Source organism: Triplophysa rosa, linkage group LG10, assembly GCF_024868665.1.
Source record: "Triplophysa rosa linkage group LG10, Trosa_1v2, whole genome shotgun sequence".
Taxonomy (NCBI): Eukaryota; Metazoa; Chordata; class Actinopteri; order Cypriniformes; family Nemacheilidae; genus Triplophysa; species Triplophysa rosa.
The window spans coordinates 15,647,453-15,666,976 of record NC_079899.1 but is presented as its reverse complement, the minus strand read 5'-3'; the positions used below and the strand labels follow the sequence as shown (position 1 = coordinate 15,666,976).

The 19,524-nt window shown below is 38.6% G+C and overlaps 1 protein-coding gene across 1 annotated transcript in view; it reads left to right on the top strand.

Annotated features, from left to right (window-relative positions):
• pacrg (PARK2 co-regulated) overlaps positions 1–19,524 on the top strand; it is a 102,490-nt gene that overhangs the window by 53,609 nt on the left and 29,357 nt on the right. Inside the window, exons 3-4 of the mRNA XM_057344836.1 lie at positions 10,199–10,370; positions 13,291–13,440. Coding sequence (XP_057200819.1) covers positions 10,199–10,370; positions 13,291–13,440 — 322 coding nt within the window. The remainder of the gene's footprint in view (positions 1–10,198; positions 10,371–13,290; positions 13,441–19,524) is intronic.

The following is a 19,524-nucleotide window of genomic DNA, read 5'->3' as shown; positions in this document are numbered from 1 at the left end:
ATCAGGAAATGCAATTACGTGCAATATTTCAGTGTCCAAGGATACCTGGTTCCTATGTAAGTCATCGTAAGGATCACTGACGAGTCCATCTGCTTTTAATTTCAGCAAATAATGGACCTTTTTCACAAGCCTACATGTGATGACGCGTTCAATGGTCATCAGCATTGTAAATAACGTTTTTTATATTTTCTTTTTTTTTTAAATGTATGTACTTTTATAACACTATACCGTACTTTGTATTATATTACCTTTGCATCAAATTAAAAAAAAAAACGTTCACGTTAATGTGAGGGTGTTTCTTATACAGCGTCTATGGGAGTCACGGTAAATTTGACATCATTCTATCTTTTGACTGCCATTATCAGACTCTCTCTATTTTTTTATTTTGTTGAAAGTTGTGAAAAAACTATCGTTGAGTTTTTCTTTTGCTATTTGAGCAAATGCAAAAAAAAAAATCTGTTGTAGTCTCCCATTCACCGCTATAGAAGTTTATCCAACTATGACGACTTCCTCTGCTGAGAAACGTAAAAAAGACTCCATTGCGTGTTTTAGTCCCGTTTTCTTTTTCCCCCTATTGTTGCTATTATATGTTTTTGTCTTCGTCACTATTTGACAATAAATGCATAACCATACTGCAACAGCTGGGTAAACAATTTCTTTTAAAGTAGTGGCGTGTGACTAGTGTATAGTTGGTTTCGCTGAAATCCCAATGCTTCAGATCCTCTGTTCTTGGTAAGCAGACAGAAATCTACCTGTCAAGTCAAGGCAACTCAGAAGCATTTAGACAGATGTGTGTGTGTCAGCAGACTGACAGCCGTGATTAAATCTGATTATGTGATGAGGACATTTAGTCACCACTTAATATTGTATTCAGACGTTTTCCCACCTTTCTTTAATTTTTTCTGTTTTTATGATTCTCTCCCAGGGATCCAGTGTGCCCCTCCACACAATTCTGAGACAGCACTGCATGTATCCATGGATGAGGCAATCCCATAATGCAATGCAACTCTAGATAAATTCAAAATTATTCAGTATTTGTGCATGCTGCCTATTTTTATGTACAAATATTAATCTATTGGCTTAATGTCAACATCAAACTCTTTAAAGCAGCAGCGAGTCGAGGCTCCCATGCGGAGTGCTACTGCATTTGTGTGTCACCACTTGCTGCCTATGATGAGCATTCCAAATTTGTTTCCAAACTTATGATGTTTCATGATGATAACAATACTCCCTTAGAAGGCAGCTGCCTACTATGTAGGCATCTCAACGTGTCTTTTGTAATTCAGCGCGATTAAAACCCTTTGACTGCTTTCTAATTATTGTCCAGGGATTGCTTTTCTTTTCGCTTGTTCTTTCTCACTTTGCTGATTGATTTGGAGAGGTTTCAGCAATGAAGTGAGGTAAATTGCTGTTATTGAATATATCTACGTGGCAGGAATTTATGAAGAACTGAGTAAGCAAAACATTCATCATTTAAATAACCCTTTCTATTATGCTTGATATTTTTTTATTTGAAAAAGTGCAAGGCACATTTATAGGAAAACAAATATTTGAGACGTGACAGGATCCATCATCCAGCGTGCTCTTTCATATGCTCACAGACAAGCCTTTACTATGAATACTGTAAACATTTATGCATACAAAGAAGAAGAGAAAATTGCCTCCGATTCAATATGTTCTCCAATTATCATGTGTAATAGGCTGTGAAATCCTCATATATGCAGTCACTTGGAAAGGCAACAGAATTGGCCTGAGCACTTAGCCTAGATTCTCTGCCCTCGGCGTGCTAATGACAGACAGCCCGGTCTCTGCCGCACACATATCTGCAATATTTCATTCAATGGCCTCACAAAAGTTTTCATACCTTCCCATTAACTCTCTTTCATTTTTCCATTTCTGCGAATCTCTCCTTAAACTCAAGAGGGAATACCATATTTTCCTACATTTTTCTTGCCATTCGTCTTCCTCTTGAATACACACAGGATTGCGCAATGCCCTCAGATCAAATAAAGATGTTTGAGGTTAGATTTTTACCTTGCCCAGTCATTACTAATAACGTTTTCAAACTTGACTTGTTTGCAGTGCTGCTATATGTCCTCAGATTACCCAGACGAGTAATAACAGCTCCGGATTCTGGTATGGGCGATATAGGCAGTTGCCCTCAGGCTGCTCACCCGCAAACCACCATGGTTTGTGAAATGGACTTTAAGTGAATATATAATAAAATAGGCCTAAATGTGAAAGGTAGCTTTTGAAAAAATGATTATGAATTCATTTAAAATTTAAGAATTTTAAAAGGTATTCACAATTCATTTGATTCCAATTCTAAATGGTGCACAACCCTGTCCGCATCATCACGACAAGTTTGTGATCAAATCTAATTGTATCTCCTCATTGAGCCTCATTCATGAAATACAAGCAGAACAAATTTTTGTGTAAGTTGTTGGTAAAACCATTCTTCCATTAAATCGCTGCATTGAATTGAATACAATGAAAAATGGTTTCACAAACGACTTACTCGCAAATTTACATAAGAAAGGATCTATGAACCATATACAAAGAAATTGGTTCTGCTCTTGTTTCATGAATAAAGGCCTTTATGTTCCAGAAGGGCTTTTGTTTCAGACACTGTTCAGAATATATGTGGATGTAGTGTATAGCATGTGAACAGTACTGTACTTACGATACTGTACATGGGTTGGCAGAATCTTAACCGTCACACGTCCTACAGTAAGTGTAATAGATGTGCACCTGCATGACAGCTGGTGATATTTATCACGACCATCCCAGAAAAACAGAGTGATTTCCCGGCAGAATGAGGGTTTTATACACTCTTTCAGCTCATGCTAGAAACATACTCCTCCACTGTACAGTTTTCACTGTAGAGAAAAGATGTCAAGCTATTTTCCTCCCCCTCTAGTCCACTGAAATGCAGTGACATATTTCACTTGTACTGGTCACAGTCTTATAGCCAGGATGGTGCTTTGAGCATATACCTCCTCTTACACATGGAAGGCCAATTTTAAACTGTCATAATGTGTGTCGAGGATGTCAAACCTGCTGTCCAGAATGAGATTTGTGTAGTTCTCGTTGACACCATGTCTGTATTCTGTTTTCCGGTTTTGTCTCATTTGTCCTGTGCAGACACTTAGAAAGTCCTTTGCCTCTCCTTGTGCTCGTCCTATTTGTTGTGAGTCTGGTATTTCACTCTTCCACGTGATGGGATAAAATGAAGCGGCCACTCTGGTTGTTCATCTTCACAATAGCCGCCACAGGGTTGCCCAGTTTCCCCTGAGGAGTCTTTGTGCTGGGCATGCTTGGAGGAATGTGCTTCGGGCGTTCGCATCAAGCCTAACCGTATGCCTCCTGGTGCCTCACCTCAGTGCCTGCTTGCATCTTCACTGCCGACAGTTAAGTTTAGGACTGACTCCGTTCCATGTTAGCAAAAGAAGTTTGCCTTACCCTGCCTCAGCTCTACCTGCCCAATCTGTCAGGCATTAAGGGCTTTCGGCAACACCGCTCACGGGCAGTTACGGTTTTAATGGCTTCCAAAAGGATCATAATTGCAAGCATTCGACAGAAAGTCTTTCAGCGAGACCAGCACTTTTCATGTTTCACTGACTCCTTATTTGCCTTCTTTCCTGCACCTGTACTTTTTGTGCCCGCTTATTTGCTACTGAAATCTTTTGCTGTCGTCATAGCGACTGATTCATTGCTTTAGACAAGCTGAATGGTGACACTGGGCCCTGCCTTGTTGGCCCCCTCATGAACAAAAAGTTTGAGTTATTCTACGTTTTTACACTTTTACAAGTGACAGGCATTAAATTAAAAGCACAGTTGAAAATTGAAAATATTCATATCTTCATATACTCACCACCCCTCATCTGTATAGATGTCTTTGTTCTGATGAACACAGAGAAAGATATTTGGAAGAATGCTTGTAACCAAACAGTTTTTGGCCACCGTTGACTACCATAGTAAAAATTGCTTTATAAATTTCCTTGTTCTGTTGAACACAGAAGATATTTTGACATTCTGACATTCTTCCAAATATCTTTCTCTGTGTTCATCTCTTTCTGCAGTTAATATGTCACTGACGCAGCTTGTGTGATGCTCCTCATATTTCTTTGTTTTTGACAAATAATTTGTCTTCCCTTTAACATCTCCAGCTGCTCTAAATCAATATGTTGAACAAATAGTGTGACAGACGTAAGATTTATCAGAGTGGTTGGGATGTACAATTACCCTTTGAAAAGACAGGCTGTCACACACACATACAGAGATATGGAGTGGTCTTTTAATGAGATTAAAGGAACATCGAGTTTCATCTGGTTTAAAGGAGTTTTATGGCCATTGTGACAAACTGCTATTAACATCAGGTGTGCTTTATCAAACGTGCAATAGATCTTTCTAGGGTAGAACGTGAGGTTCGGTTTGCAAAAGGAGAGCTTGGATGAGGATGATAAAAAGGATATAAAATAACAAAATATTTATGCCTTAGATTTTATTAAAGGGGTTGTGCAACAGTGTTTCATGCATTCTGACTTCTTTATATTGTTTAACATGCTGGCTTCTCACGCTTGACATGGGCAACTTGTCAAAAAACGTGTTGGACGTATGATGTACTGTAGTATTTCTGTGCTCGATACACTCCCCCAAGGTTCGTATAGGTTTCGGAAAGTTTTTTTTAACATGAAATACCCTTACGTAATAACTTTTCTTAGTTTCTCCCGGAAAGCACGCCCATGTGTCAATTACCGAGAGGGAGAAAAGGGCACGCCCACACGTCAACCATGGAGAGTGGTAGAAAGAGCACGTCCATCAATGTGCTCCTTCTTTCGTGAAGTTCAGCTGTGTTTGTTTGTTCACTGCATTTCGGTGATGAATGGTATATAAACAGTGGATATAACGCTGGATTTGGAAATTGCTTGAAACTGATGGGTGGAGCGGTCCCAGTGCTAAAATATGCCGGTCATGAACCGCACGCGGTAAGGGAACCTGAGTCAAATGTCTGTGTTTTGTTGGCAATCGGCGCATACGTGCATAAGGCAAACAACACAAACTTATAAACTTATTATGAATCAGCAGTTATGCAGGGATAATGCGATGATGTATTGTGTGCTCATGTTTTAGTTACGTCCCCCTGAACGCCTTCAGGAGGCCGTCTGTTTTAGGAAATAATCGTACAGCTGTATCTATCTTTTATAAATGTGATCAAACTAAAGACTCTTCGAAGATACGAGATATGATATTGGCAGAAACTGTGTGTGTTACATCTGCTTTAAGGATGTCCACTTTTGGAATAGTTCACCCAAAAAAAGCTTTGTAGCTCGCAATTCTCATTATTATGAATAGCCAAACCTGTCTGTATTTTTAGATTGATGAATGTCTAAATGTGTGTCTTGAGTAATCTTCATGACTTTGTGAAGGATATTATATTGATGTCTAATGAGAGTTTGTGATGGCGCTGAATTCACAGTAACTGGTAAGGAGATATTCAATCAAAACCCATGTGTGGGTCTTTGTGTTCATGTACAACACAACCTTGTAGACTTCCTTTGGAGATAACCCCTCTGCTCTCTCTCTCTCTCTCTCCTCTCTCTCTCTCTCACACACACACACACACACACACACACACACACACACACACACACACACACACACACACACACACACACACACACACACACACATCGTATCTAATTGATTAATGCTACAGGCAGAGATTATATCACATAGACATCACCCCAGTGATGTGAGACATCTGTCTGTGGTTTGCTGCATCTCTTCTTGGTCTTCATGTTCAAATCCCCTCTATACCTGTCAGTTGTGTGTGTGCAATAAGGAAAATGAACAGAGAGAAAGAGAGAGTATCATCTCTCTACAGCGCACTGCACATATTTGCTTTTCTATTTGAGTCTTGCTGTATGACTCACCAAGCTGATCTTGACCGTGTCAGTAAAGGTCAAGGTTAGCCAGTAAATTGGCTCTAAGCAATCAACCCTCTTGTTAAGCTTTCGCTGTGGCTGTGCTTTCATCTCTTAGGAAGGGTTTGATGAGGTCTAGCCACTTTCAAGCCTTCGTGTATCTGTGACGCAGCAACTACGAAGAGCAGTTATAGAGGAGTCATGTGACACAAACACGCACGCACACCCACATGTCTGGTTTACTATCTCCGTGGGGAAAGTCCATAGGCGTAATGTTTTTTATACTGTACAAACTGGATTCTATTCCCTACCCCTAAACCTAAAGATCATAGAAAACTTTTTGCCTTTTTAGATTTTGAAAAAATATTGTTCTGTACAATTTATAAGCTTTTTTGCCCATGAGGACCTCAATTTTGGTCCCCACGGTGACACGAGTCCCCATGTGTTGGTGTGCATTCAGGTTTAGGTCCCCACTGGGATATAAAATCATGTCCACACACACACACACACACAAATTTAGACAATTCCCCCACTGAAAAATAATGTAAAATGATGCAAAAACAGGCATACTGTGAACATAACATTGTGACACTTTGCAAAATTAATGAGAAAATGCTATAGGCTTTTTACACAAATGTGGTTATTTTACAAATTAGCGTCCCATTTTTTTTGAAAATGTAGTTTTTACTTTTTTTGTGAAAGATGTGGACACAAAAAAGTAACACAATTTTAAAACTTTATTGCGGAACAAGTATATAGGCAAGTAAACATTCTAAATCTGTTTTCTCATACTTCTCATACTTACTTCAAATTAGGTAATGTTGACTCCATTCATCAAGCACCATGCACTCAAACCTGTATCATGTGAATTATTTTTAGAAAGAATGTTCAAACAAGTTTCGATATACCTATAACCAGAGGTGGACAGTAACGAAGTAAATTTGCCTGAGTACTGTACTTAAGTACACTTTTTGAGTATCTGTACTTTACTTGAGTATTATTTTTTCTGAGTACTTGTACTTTAACTTCACTACATTTGAAAGACAAATATCATACTTTTTACTCCACTACATTTATAAAAAGGTCCAAAAGTAGAAAATGGTTTCTGTGCAGCGGGTTTTCCTGTGTGCACAATTTATCTGGCTTGCGATCTGCCAGGACCTTTTACTGTTGCCAAGTATTTCAGTTTTTCTAAGCTCGCGGTTTTCCGGCAAGCTTTGAATGGCCATTCGGCAGATTTTTTTAACGCAAATCTGGCAACTCTGGGATCTTCCCCGCTAAACTAATGTAAACGTAGGCGCTGCTACATCGTTGATAGCGCTCTGAAAAGGCAAATAGAACATTAAAAGAGGAAAAAGGCACATGTTAAAGTGTGGTGTAATCATCTGTGGGTTACGATCAGTCAAAGATCGTTGAAACATTGTCATGAAAATGATCGGCATAACGGCTAAACGGTAAATAAGCATCACATACACCTTGAGCTACACGTGCGTGTTAACTTCTGATCTGCTGCTATATCATTTAAAGCGATTTGGAAAATGAATGATGTTTTTACTGAAGTAACTATAGTTGAAGTATTCCTGTTGAAATAAAAACTATAGAACCCTGCCCACAATACAACATAAAATGTAATGGATTTAATGGTTATAAATGGGAATTGTACTATGGATACTATGTTGTCTACTTGTATGTTATGGATTCTATTGCTGGGATGGTAAATCCTATTGGAATAAAACCCAAAACACACTACAAAGAGGAATTTAATTTAAAAATCTCATTCTAATTAAAAAATTCATTGTTTTTTTTCAGCAGGGATGGTATTTGCATTAAAACCACAGTATTCACAAATTTACCATTTTCTAAATATAGGAACCATACTCCAATTAATAATCTTTAGTAAAACCACATCAACTAAACATACCATAGTTTCATTATATTCATTATTATACTAGTTATAGTTTATGTTTGTAGTTAAATTATGGTAATAAGTCCAACAAACACATGGCTTCTACACTTTACTATTTACAAGAACCTTCCCTGATAGCACACATACATCTGATTTACGTCTATTTGACATCTGCATTTACATCTGCAAGACATCTACAATACATTGTTTGCTCATCTGCAATACGTCTCGGAGATGTCTGCTGTTAGACGTCATATAGACCTCTATAAGATGTCTGTAAGATGTTTATGATTTAGAATGGATGTAAAGCAGCTCTTTCTAAGATGTTTAGCAGATGTTTTTACGCAGCAGATCTCCAGATCTTTAGCAGATGTATTACAGACGTTCAGACGTCTCCGAGACGTATTGCAGATGAGCAAACTACGTATTGCAGATGTAAATGCAGACGTCAAATAGACGTAAACCAGATGAATTGTGCTATCTGGGTTACTACTTACTGGTAAATTGCTGCTAAAACTGGTAAAGGGAATATACAAAATAAACAAACACTGCTCATAAATACATAGGCCTAGGGGGCTAATGAGGATAATAGGCTAAATGATCATACAGGATTATATCTAAACTAAACATATGTGTGCTAAACATATAAAGCTCTTAAAGGAGTTGCTCACTGCAAAATTTGCCCCCATTGACTTTCCATAGTAGGAATAAAAAGTACTATGGAAAGTCAATGGGGGCAAATTTTGAAGTGAACTACTCCTTTAATACCACTGATTCTGTGAGCTACTCGGTGTATTCAGTAGGGTGCTTCAGAGGCACAAGGTATACGACAATAAAACAATGCACAACTGACATAAAGGAAATTTACTTTTAATACTTGAGTACTTTTAAAAGCACGTACTTCTGTACTTTTACTCAAGTAAGAATCTGTCTTTACAACTTTTACTTGTAGTGGAGTAATATTTGACCAGTAGTATCTGTACTTTCACTCAAGTAAGGAAGTTGTGTACTTCGTCCACCTCTGCCTATAACCATCATTTGGTCCCAAACTAGCAAACCTGTGACACAATCTAGTTAATTTTCGACTAGTTCTATAAATCTGTCTATTTATTACACAAATCAGGATTTTAATCTTTAGAAATTGTACATTTTGGTAACAGATTCACAAATTTTTTAAAACACATTTAGTATGTACATAAAATTCAAAAGTTTAGACTCACTTACTCACTCATTATTTTTCCATATTAGAATGATAATATGATCAGCAAAGCTATCGATTAACCGATGTATGAATGGGAATAATGTTGCAATAAAAAAAATCTAAAATACAAAATAACAGCAGTACCTATTTATATTGGGCACTTATTGGCTGATTTTCTCAATAACCAGTCAAAGTCATCCATCCATCTCAAAAATAAATTTTATTACATTTTTTAAATTAAAATTTTAGTTTTGCTGTGAAGAAACTAATATCTTTGCATAATTGTATTTATGTCTACAAAACTACAAACATTTTAGACCTTGACATCAACAGGTTTGTAAGGTCAAAAGAAACACTTAACTTTAGTGACCCTAAACCTTTGAACAGTGGTGTACTTTATGTAAAATAAATATTTTAGAATATTTAGATTGACCTCCTAAGGTTTACTAAAAACATTTTCTGAAGGTTAATTACCCTATTCATGGCAAGTGGCAGTAGTGTGTGTGTGTGTGTGTGTGTGTGTGTTCATGTTTGTATATCCCGGTGGGGACCTAAACCTGAATACACACCAACACATGGGGACTCGTGTCACCGTGGGGACCAAAATTGAGGTCCCCAGGGGCAAAACAGCTAATAAATTGTACAGAACAATATTTTTTACAAATCTAAAAATGCAAAAAGTGTTCTATGATCTTTAGGTTTAGGGATAGGGTTAGGTGATAGAATATACAGTTTGTACAGTATAAAAACATTACGCCTATGGACTGTCCCCACGGGGATAGTCAACCAAAGCCTGTGCGTGTGTGTGTGTGTGTGTGTGTGTGACTGTTTGTCAATTTCTCAAGGACGGGCTACATGCCTTGTCTATTCACGTCTATTATCGACAGCTGTGAACGTGTGATCCAATAGGAAGTCACAAGTTTGAGTGTTGTAAAGCCCCTGGCCACCTGTTGTCCCCAGTCTCCCCTGAAGAATGTGTGGCGACATGCCTGGGGCCACTAAAATGGGGGAAGGTTGTTTTGAGGTCAGAAGCTTGTATAAGCATGTGACTAATGTAAGGACAGATGCAAACATATGTTTTTTTAAAAGCACTCTGGCCTTCAAGTCATTTGAAGCAGCTCATACATGACTTTGAAAAAACTTGTGTATGTGTGTTTTGAACAGGTGGAGATTGAAAAACTGGACTACCATCACTACCTCCCTCTGTTCTTTGATGGTTTATGCGAGACCGTTCATCCATATGAGTTCTTTGCTCGCCAGGGAATCCATGACTTGCTGGAACATGGTGGCAGTAAGATTCTTCCTGTTGTCCCACAGCTCATCATACCCACCAAGAGTGAGTGTCAATAATATAAGACTAGTTTTAGGAAGCCTTACCTTTTTTATTGGTAAAAAAAATCCATATTCTGGCGAAGAACTGCCCAGATATGAGAGACATGTAAACCAGTCACTGTTTTTTCAAACATTAAATATAGAGGCATGTTATTATGATGAAACACATGATATCTCAATAGTAAACTTGTGAGAAAAAAATATTTAAATAATTACACGGGTATGTCATCTTATAAAAGACTGTACAAAATGTTCAAAACATTTTTGAACATTGTAGACCCATGACTTGTGACAGACTTTGTTAGCTATTTTGAGCTGAAACTTTACAGACACATTCTGTGGACACTTGAGACTCACATTACTTCTTGTAAAATTGGGCATAATAGGTACCTTTGAAGTCATGACATTTTTCGATTGTGTACTATCTTTGTTCAGTTCTGTTTCACATCAGTTTAGAATAAAAACACATGTCTTTCTTGGCACAGCATACACTTCATCTGTGCTTGATGATAGAGAAACATTCCAAAGATAATCCATAACAAGGTGCAAGAAACATTCCACTGTGTAAAATATACATTGACACAAGAAGTTGAGGACATTATGATAAACTCTGACTCTGTAGAGAGCTATTCTTGTTTTGACAAGCAGAGCTATAGCTTCATAAATCTGATTTATATGGGATGGTGGTATGACATAGAATAGAAGAAAGAATATATGTTTTAGTTGATAAAACACGTAGAGGAAAATGCCACAAGAGAACTTGGACTTGAAAGATGATGACCTGGCTCATACAGAACAGACCACAATGAAGTAAGCTTAAAGCGAAAGGTCAATGTTCTTAAGTTGTTCAATCAATGCCCAGACAGTAGAATAAATGAAAAGATGTGAGATGATTCAATTGTTTGATTGTGTTTGAGTTTTGCTTGGGTTTGTACAACACAGCCAGACACCTGACCATGCTTACTTTCATCAAATAATGACCCATTTTATTTTTTAAATAAAAGTGGATAAAAGATGCATGAATGGAGAATTAATCAAAAGTTTCTATTTGCTCTCCATATAATCTCATTAATATCTCATCTGTGATTTCTCTGTATGGGTCTCTCAGAGGTCCAGGCACTGATATATTTGTATGAGAAGTTAAACTAACTCAATTACTGAAGCATCTAAATGTCGTGCACTTGTGGCATTTAGAGAAGGAAGAGGTATATGAGGTCGTTCATTTTTAGAGCCTAATATAGGGGAGGAATTAATGGTTCCTTTATTTAGAGAGATTTAGAAACAGATCTTCACTCTTCCAGTTGAGTCACACAACATGAATTATTGAACACGGTGCAAATGTCACGCCGCTGGAACACAGTGCGCTGTGTTTATTTGGTAATTAGAATTTCATACAGGTATCATACAGGTGTATTGGAGAGCAGAAAGTAAATGGGAATGACTTGTAAAGTCCACCGGTCATTTTAAAACAAACACTTCTTTAATAGCCAAAGACAGCAGCAGTTTAGGGTCTTGTTAATACAAAAGGTCTGCTTCTGTTTTCTTTTGTGTATGTGTGAATGCATGTCTCATCTAGAGGATCCCTGTTATTGTGTTTTGTAAGCTTGTCATGCGTTAGAATGGTGTGCCGAGTTATTCAGTACATAGGATGACAGGCAGGTAGGACATCATGTCATTGCATTCGGAGTGCATGGACGGACATTTTGTGTTCTTGAGATTTCCAAAGTAGCTTTAAGTGCTGGAAATGCATGTCAACCTCTTTCCTTCAGGGTCAAAGCCACAACAGATATAAGAAATAGACACTTATACAAGTATGAAATCTAATTGAAATGAGCTCAGGCATAGCTGATGTTTAATGTTTATGTGGTAGGAAATGAGTTATTTACTACTTAATCAGATGTCTTATTTATGCCTTTGACCAACCACCAAACTGCAAGCACAGGATTGTGGGACATGATAGGGATGCTGCCTTCAAACATTTACCAGATGGAGGCACCTTTGGTAGACAAGATGTTACACACATGTTGGGTACTGACGTGCTTTGACGCTTTCCCAGCTGCCACCAGGGAGTCTTATCCAAAGCCAGCCAACCTGTGTCTGTCAAAACCGTCTGTATTCCTACATGTTGAACATTTGGATTTTTATTGCATTAAAGGGATAGTTCACCTAAAAATGAAAATTCTGTCATAATTTACTCATCCTCAAGTTGTGGCTAACCTATGTAAATGTATGTGTTCTGTTGAACACAAAAGAAGATATTTTGAAGAATGTGTTAAACCAAATAGTTGTGTGGCACCATTGACTACCATTTTTTCTACTACAGTATGGTAGTCAATAGTGCCCCAGAACTGTTTGGTTACAAAACAAAATGAATATCTTTCTTTGTGTTTGGCAGAACAACGAAACTTGAGGGTGAGTAAAAGATGACAGAATTTTCATTTTTGGATGTACTGTTCCTTTAAAAGTCAAAATAATCATTATAATCATATATAATGAGACAACAAATGCGAATCGAATGTGCATGTTTAACACATTTAAACATTTATACATGCATGCATTCTGTAAACTTGTTCAACAATGTGGCAGCATGAGGAGAAGAGTGTCTGAGTTTTTTATCATCTCCATAAACATCTTAGGGATTTTTCTTCACCACTGTTGCTTTTGGTTTATTCACTTGTGGTGTTGTAAAGCACTTCTTTTGTAAAGTTGGTTTGCAACAGTACGTATTGTGAAAATTTCCATGCAAATTAATTTTTCTGTATACTGTACTCTGTCAGACACAGAGAGAAAACACAAAAAGAATTGGCCCAAATAAGGAGTTGTAACAAAAGACAGTGATATATCACATTCTGGAGTTTTTCTCATACATTGTCATAATGATACAGTATCATAATTTGAACCTTCTGCCCTTTTTCTGTCTGCAGATGCTCTGAACACAAGGAACAGGCAGGTCATCTGCACCACGCTCAAGGTTCTGCAGCACCTGGTTGTATCAGCAGAAATGGTGGGAGAGGCGCTGGTCCCATACTACAGACAGATCCTTCCCATATTAAATATTTTCAAAAACATGAACAGTAAGCAGCCTACCAACCCACATTACATTTGTTTATGCCTGTTATACAGAGGCTTTCAAAACATTATGACTTTAGAATTTTTTTGTGATTTATGCAATGTGATTTTACTGTACGAGTTGAGAAAAGCACGTAGAAATTGTAAAATCACTGCATTTTCAGTGGAGGGTCAGAGGTCAGAGTTGAGACTTTTTGATTTTATATTAGAAACTCTTTGGTATTTGAAGTTTGCACAGTTACATTCTTTACTTTTTGTACTGTTTGGCTTTGCATGTACAACTGATTTTGTCACTAATTTGGCCACATAGAAAAACCCTGACAATTAACATTGACTTAACATTGATTCCTGCCTCTCTCAGCTTGATGGCTATCAGTGCATCTCTTTCAGAATTTAAGCCTTCAGCTCTGATCTTTAAAGCTGTTCTCGGATCAGCAGCCTTTGCCGCTGCACTCAGTACCTCTTATTGAACGTTCAGCATCATTACTGAATGCTTTGTGCCGACCTTTTACCTGCCAATATAAAAGTCTAAACTCATTCGATGCCTGAACGTCCACCTATTATCTAGTTGTACCTATGTTTTTATTTGTCATTTGACGTCCGTCACCTTTGAAACATCATTCAGTGGACTGACATAAATGTTCTGTATTCACCCCGCATTGGCGCCGGACAGGTTGCCGGTTCCATTCACCGCTTTTGTCAGGCGGACTATAGGCCTGCCAGACATCTCCAGACGTGAGGACAAGCATTGTGGATCAATCACCTCATCTCAGGCTTAACCAGTGAAAACGCTGCCACCTCACACCCCTGATCAATATCCAATTTGAATCTTTTGTATTCTTAATTCCGTTAAATTATCTGCTAATGTTTTGTTTGAGAAAAGCAAGGAGAGCTGGAGAAAAAGAGAAAGCTACTCTCATTAGCTCGAGGCTCCATGCTAATCTCCTCTGTGAATTAGCAGTAGGTAACATCTCTTAAGTGTTTAATACCTGGTTTACAGGTTTAGATCAGGGCCGGTTTGTGGCAGACAGATCTGTGTCTGTTTGTTTTGGCGGCTGGGCACCAGCAATTGTGCATCTTATCAACTGGAGTAATAAGCAGATTGGTGTCTACACCATATAAATACAATTTATATACAATTTATATTTATATATATTTTTATTCCAAACAATGTTTATATTCTTTTGCACAACACATAATTTAGAGGGGTCATATGGCGTGAATACGTGTTTTTCTGTGTCTTTGGTGTGTTATAGTTGCCTGTATGTACTGTATGTATTAGACACGTAAAATTTCAAAAATTAAAGTATCGGAGATGCATTCTATCTAAAAGCGAATGCACACCCAGACTTGCCTGAAACGCCTCGTGTAACCACACCCCCACAAATCTACATCAGTGTTTTTCTGTGTCTTTGGTGTGTTATAGTTGTTATAGTTTTCTGTGTCTTTGGTGTGTTAGAGTTGTTATAGTATGATTTGACTAAGACCGCCCAAATGTATACGCAAGTAAGGTGGGCGTACCTGTCAGTACAATTGCTTTGGAACCTGATGTTCCAAACATGGTAAGAGGCGTTACATTTCCGTCACACGCTTGCAGTATTCGACCAATCACTACGCACTGGTTAACTGGCCAATCATAGCACACCTCGCTTTTCAGAGCGATGAGCTTTGTAAAAAATCTGCGCGTTTCAGAGAGGCGGGGCAAAGAGGAGATACAAACATACACGGTATGTGGAAGATACAGCGTTTTTGAACCTTAAATCGTGTTTACACATTGCATTACATCTAAAACAAACTATAATATTTGTTTTAGCCGTGTCATATGACCCCTTTAAGATGAAAATCCGGCTAAAGGCGTGCATGATTGAAGAAACACTGTGCTGCTATTTTTAGTCTGGAGTTATAAAAACAAATCTTTAGGTTTGTTTTTAGGCTGTAGTGCAGTTAAATTATCTGAGTGTGCATGAGAGAGAGAGCGAGAGAGAGAGAGAGAGAGATGTGGTTATTTTAACTCAGGCTTTAAATGATCTGCTTTTCTCTTCTGGATTCCTCTGGGGGGAGTTGGTGGTTGTGTACTGGCTCGCTCTCACAGTATCTATCGGTCCACTTTTTCTACAATGCGAATGTGTGTGGAATGTAAGTACTGTGTGTGTGCGTTTCCATGCCTTGTGGCAGTGTGGCCAGAGGGAAATTGTGTCTACATAGTGGTCTTTTGTTCCCCAGGATGCAGCTGTTGGCACTGTGTTTATGTGTGTGCGCGCTCGCTCTCTCACGCCTTGCTGTGCCTGTTAGATCTTAAATTTTCTCACAAGGTCACATTTGTTTAGCACTCAACACGTATGTGTGACATTTCACACTTATTTTTAGCTGGATTTCTTAGGCACTGGTTACAACAGTTTTTATTTATTTACAATTGTTCACCCCCCAAAAGAAGATTTAATAATGTCATTATTCATTTAATAATGTTCAAATGGCCAGTTCTGGTCAGGGTGCGTTTACACTTGGCATTAACATGCGACCTGTATCTGGATGTTGTCCACGTACACATTGAAAAGACAAGTGTAAACGCGATTCTGATCGGAATGTCATCCGATCAGCGTGTCCTCATCCAGAGGTAGTCGAGGACGCATTGTGATCGGATCTCAGTGTAATGTAAACGCAATCCAGACAGTTTATCTACATTTACCGGTACAATTTCACAGAAAACCCCGCCCGCTATCATTATGCTCTCGTCTGTCCGAAACCTCTCAGACTGCGGAGCAGCTGACAAATGCAGCGGAAAGTTTACTCTTGCTCCCGAACGTTGCACAGTCGTTCATTTTCCCACGAAATTATCATGGATACTTTAACCTACAGAGGATTTACGTCAAATCACACGAGATGTTTTACTTGACCACTTCAGCTGTATCATCGCTGTATTTGTGACTGCCATGAATGGCGTTGACTCGCGCACACAGCGCAGTTTAAAAAGCATCATTTGTTTATTTTCATGTCACAGACACCAATGGCAACACTATACCAGCTTGTTTCTAACATACGTGTGTGTGTGTTTACTGTAGCCTATACGGCGTAATCAACTCTCCGGTTCCCCGAGGGCTGCTGCCGCTTGTGTCTCGTACGGCTCTCACTAAATCCTTGGTGTTTCGAGTCTGACATCATCACCCAAATGTGTTTTTTCATCAATTTTAACAGTCATAGGTAGTTTAGATGGTTAGAGTAAGGTTAGGGTTAGGGTGTGGGTTAGGGTAAAGGTTTCGTAAGACTTGAAACACCAAAGATTTAGTCAAAACCAACAAGCCACGCCCACGGATCTGACTCGAAAGTACCGTCCCCGGAAGACAGATTAAGCGGCAGACGGGCAGTTTGAAACGGTGCTCTGAATACACCGTATATCATTTACACACAGACACAAGATTGTATAGTGTTGCTAATAGCTGATGTCAGTAAACACGCTATTTAGGGCGCAGACCAAAGAAACGACGCGCTGTCACTTTCTGCCGAACCAACCCAAATAGACGAGAACGATGTAAGTGGTCGCTTTTGATCATAACTTCGGCCTACTTATGTGATTATTTTATGTGTCTGTGACATGAATAAACAAATGATGTGTTTAAAAACACCGTTAGAGTCTGTGTGTGTGTGTGCGCGCTAGTGAAACCCGCCACAGCTCAAGTACAAAAGCTTGTGTCATTTTACAAACGTCCTCTGCTTATACTTTCACATATAAGATCATTAATCGTTTTAACTGCGGTTTACTTCCCTCCGCTGCCTCGAGTTCAACATGGCTGCGTATCAAATCTGTAACATGCTCATCCTCCCCGTATACGTGTTGTGTGAAATCTCCCCGCACCGGGGCTATTTTTAAATTGCAGGCTTATTAAAATAATGGGCGGGAAACTATAGAGATCCGATCAGTTATCCAGATGTGGAAGCCACTTGTTGACAAGTGTAAACGCGCTGTGTCCTGATTGTCTGAAGATCCGATCTGCTTGTTCGGATCACCGAGATCGCATGTTAATGCCAAGTGTAAACGCACCCTTTGATTCTGATTGTTTGAGCCGCATTCTAAGCCGTTATAAAATACTCTGATATAAAGTATAACTTCTGACTTCTTCAAACCTGTATGACTTTCTTTCTTTTGCAGAACACAAAAGAGAAGATATTTTGAAGAATGTTGGTAACTTCTTCTATTGTGTAAACACAAAACCAATGCAAGTCAATGGGTACTGTTGTTCAGTTACCAACGTTCTTCAAAATATTTTCTTTTGTGTTCTGCAGAAGAAAAAAGTTGTACATTAAAAATGACAAAAGGGTGAGTACATGATGACAGAATTTGTATTTTGGTAAACTATCCATTCAATTTCAAGGTTCAATTTGGTTTCAATTTGGTAAACAATTTCCATTCAGAGCAGTTAAACTCTTTGACCTTTAAGAGGTCGTAAATTAACTATTTGCGCTATTTTTCCCCAGTGTTATTTCTGTCTGTTTATATCATTAAGAGTCTGGGTGTTGTAACCTTTCATACTTAAATCAGCGCTGCTGTTTTGCCAGATTGTTATTTTACTTTCTAAGGCTGTTTTGGGTCAGTTGAGCTCCTGCTAAACTATTTCCTGTTTTAGCTATGTAGCACTTTTATGTCTGTGCATGTGTGAGTGCATATGTATGTATTGCCGTACTACTAAAATTGGCGGAATTATAAATGTATGCATGTGTTGGTGTCTGTTGAATCACAGATGCAGTTTACTGTTGTTTTCCGGCTGGGACGAGTCCTATTGTTAATCAAACTCGGTGACATCTCTTACGCCTGCTTGCTTCTGTCCAGTACACACTCCTTGAGGAAAACACACTCCCTGCTTAGCAAGAAGCTTCCTGACAAATGTGTGTGAACAAATGTCCCACTAATGATGCTTAACGACCCCGAGCTGTTCTGCTGTTAGCCCCTGCTACACTCCTGTGCTCCGCTCCAGCGTGTGTGTGCGCGTATGTGTGCGCGTGTGTCTTCTTTATTGGCCTGCATTATCTTTGTGCTGTTATAGCCTGCTTTCCACATTAATCTACAGCAGACCTGCTGTGATGCACTTTTTTGGTCGTATGAATCTTCCTGCTGGCAATGCAGACACGTTTGATAAGAACCAACACTCAAACATACACTCGCACACCGGAGGGGCTGGCACGTCTCCAGTAGGCCTTTATTTTATATTAAAATAACCTTTTGTTTCCAGGGCATGTAAGATGGTAGGTTCAGAGGCGCAGGGCCTGCTGGTTATTATCTTGGTGGTTGGTCTGTGCTTTGACTTCATAGGAGGCTTGTGTGTTCATGACAGAGGTGCTGTTAACACCAGGTGGATCTTATCACATGCTCCTAATGGTAATCCAATGCTTGGGACCTATTCTCTTGGTAACCTCTTTCCACAATTAGGAGTCATAGATAGGGATGTGGACTTTCCATTAGATGGCACACATATATAGATGCCACAAAAGCAAATAAACACAATTTGCAACTTAACAAATTATACAGTTACATACTCTGTAAATGTGATTAACTCACCCTCTTGTCATTTCAAAGAATATATTTTGAAGAATGTGGTAACCAAGAATGGCGGTACCCATTGACTTCGGTTGACATTGGTTTTGTGTCCATACAATAGAAGTGAATGTGTTCCATTGTTGTTTGGTTACCAACATTCTTTAAAATATCTTCTTTTGTGTTCTGCTGAAGATAGAAAGTCGAAATAAGTGGGTGAGGAAATGATGACAGAATTTTTATTTTTGGGTGAACTATTCCTTTAAACTAGACGAGCATCTGCTCATATTGCTAACGTTGTTAGTACACGAGTACAAGAGATGTAATAATCTAGATCTAGTACAAGAGATTTAATAATACATTTTAGTTTATGGGTTTATATAAGGACCTCTTCTTCTGTAAAAGTATTTTAGAGAACAAACATACATAATGTAATTCTGTGGAATATAAGTTTCATACGCCACTCCCACAAGACTTGTCATTTTCCCATCGAGTCACTTGTCTTCCCCTCAGGGGGGATTTGAGTCAATCTGGCCTCCTGCAGGACATTTACAGCTGTGATGAA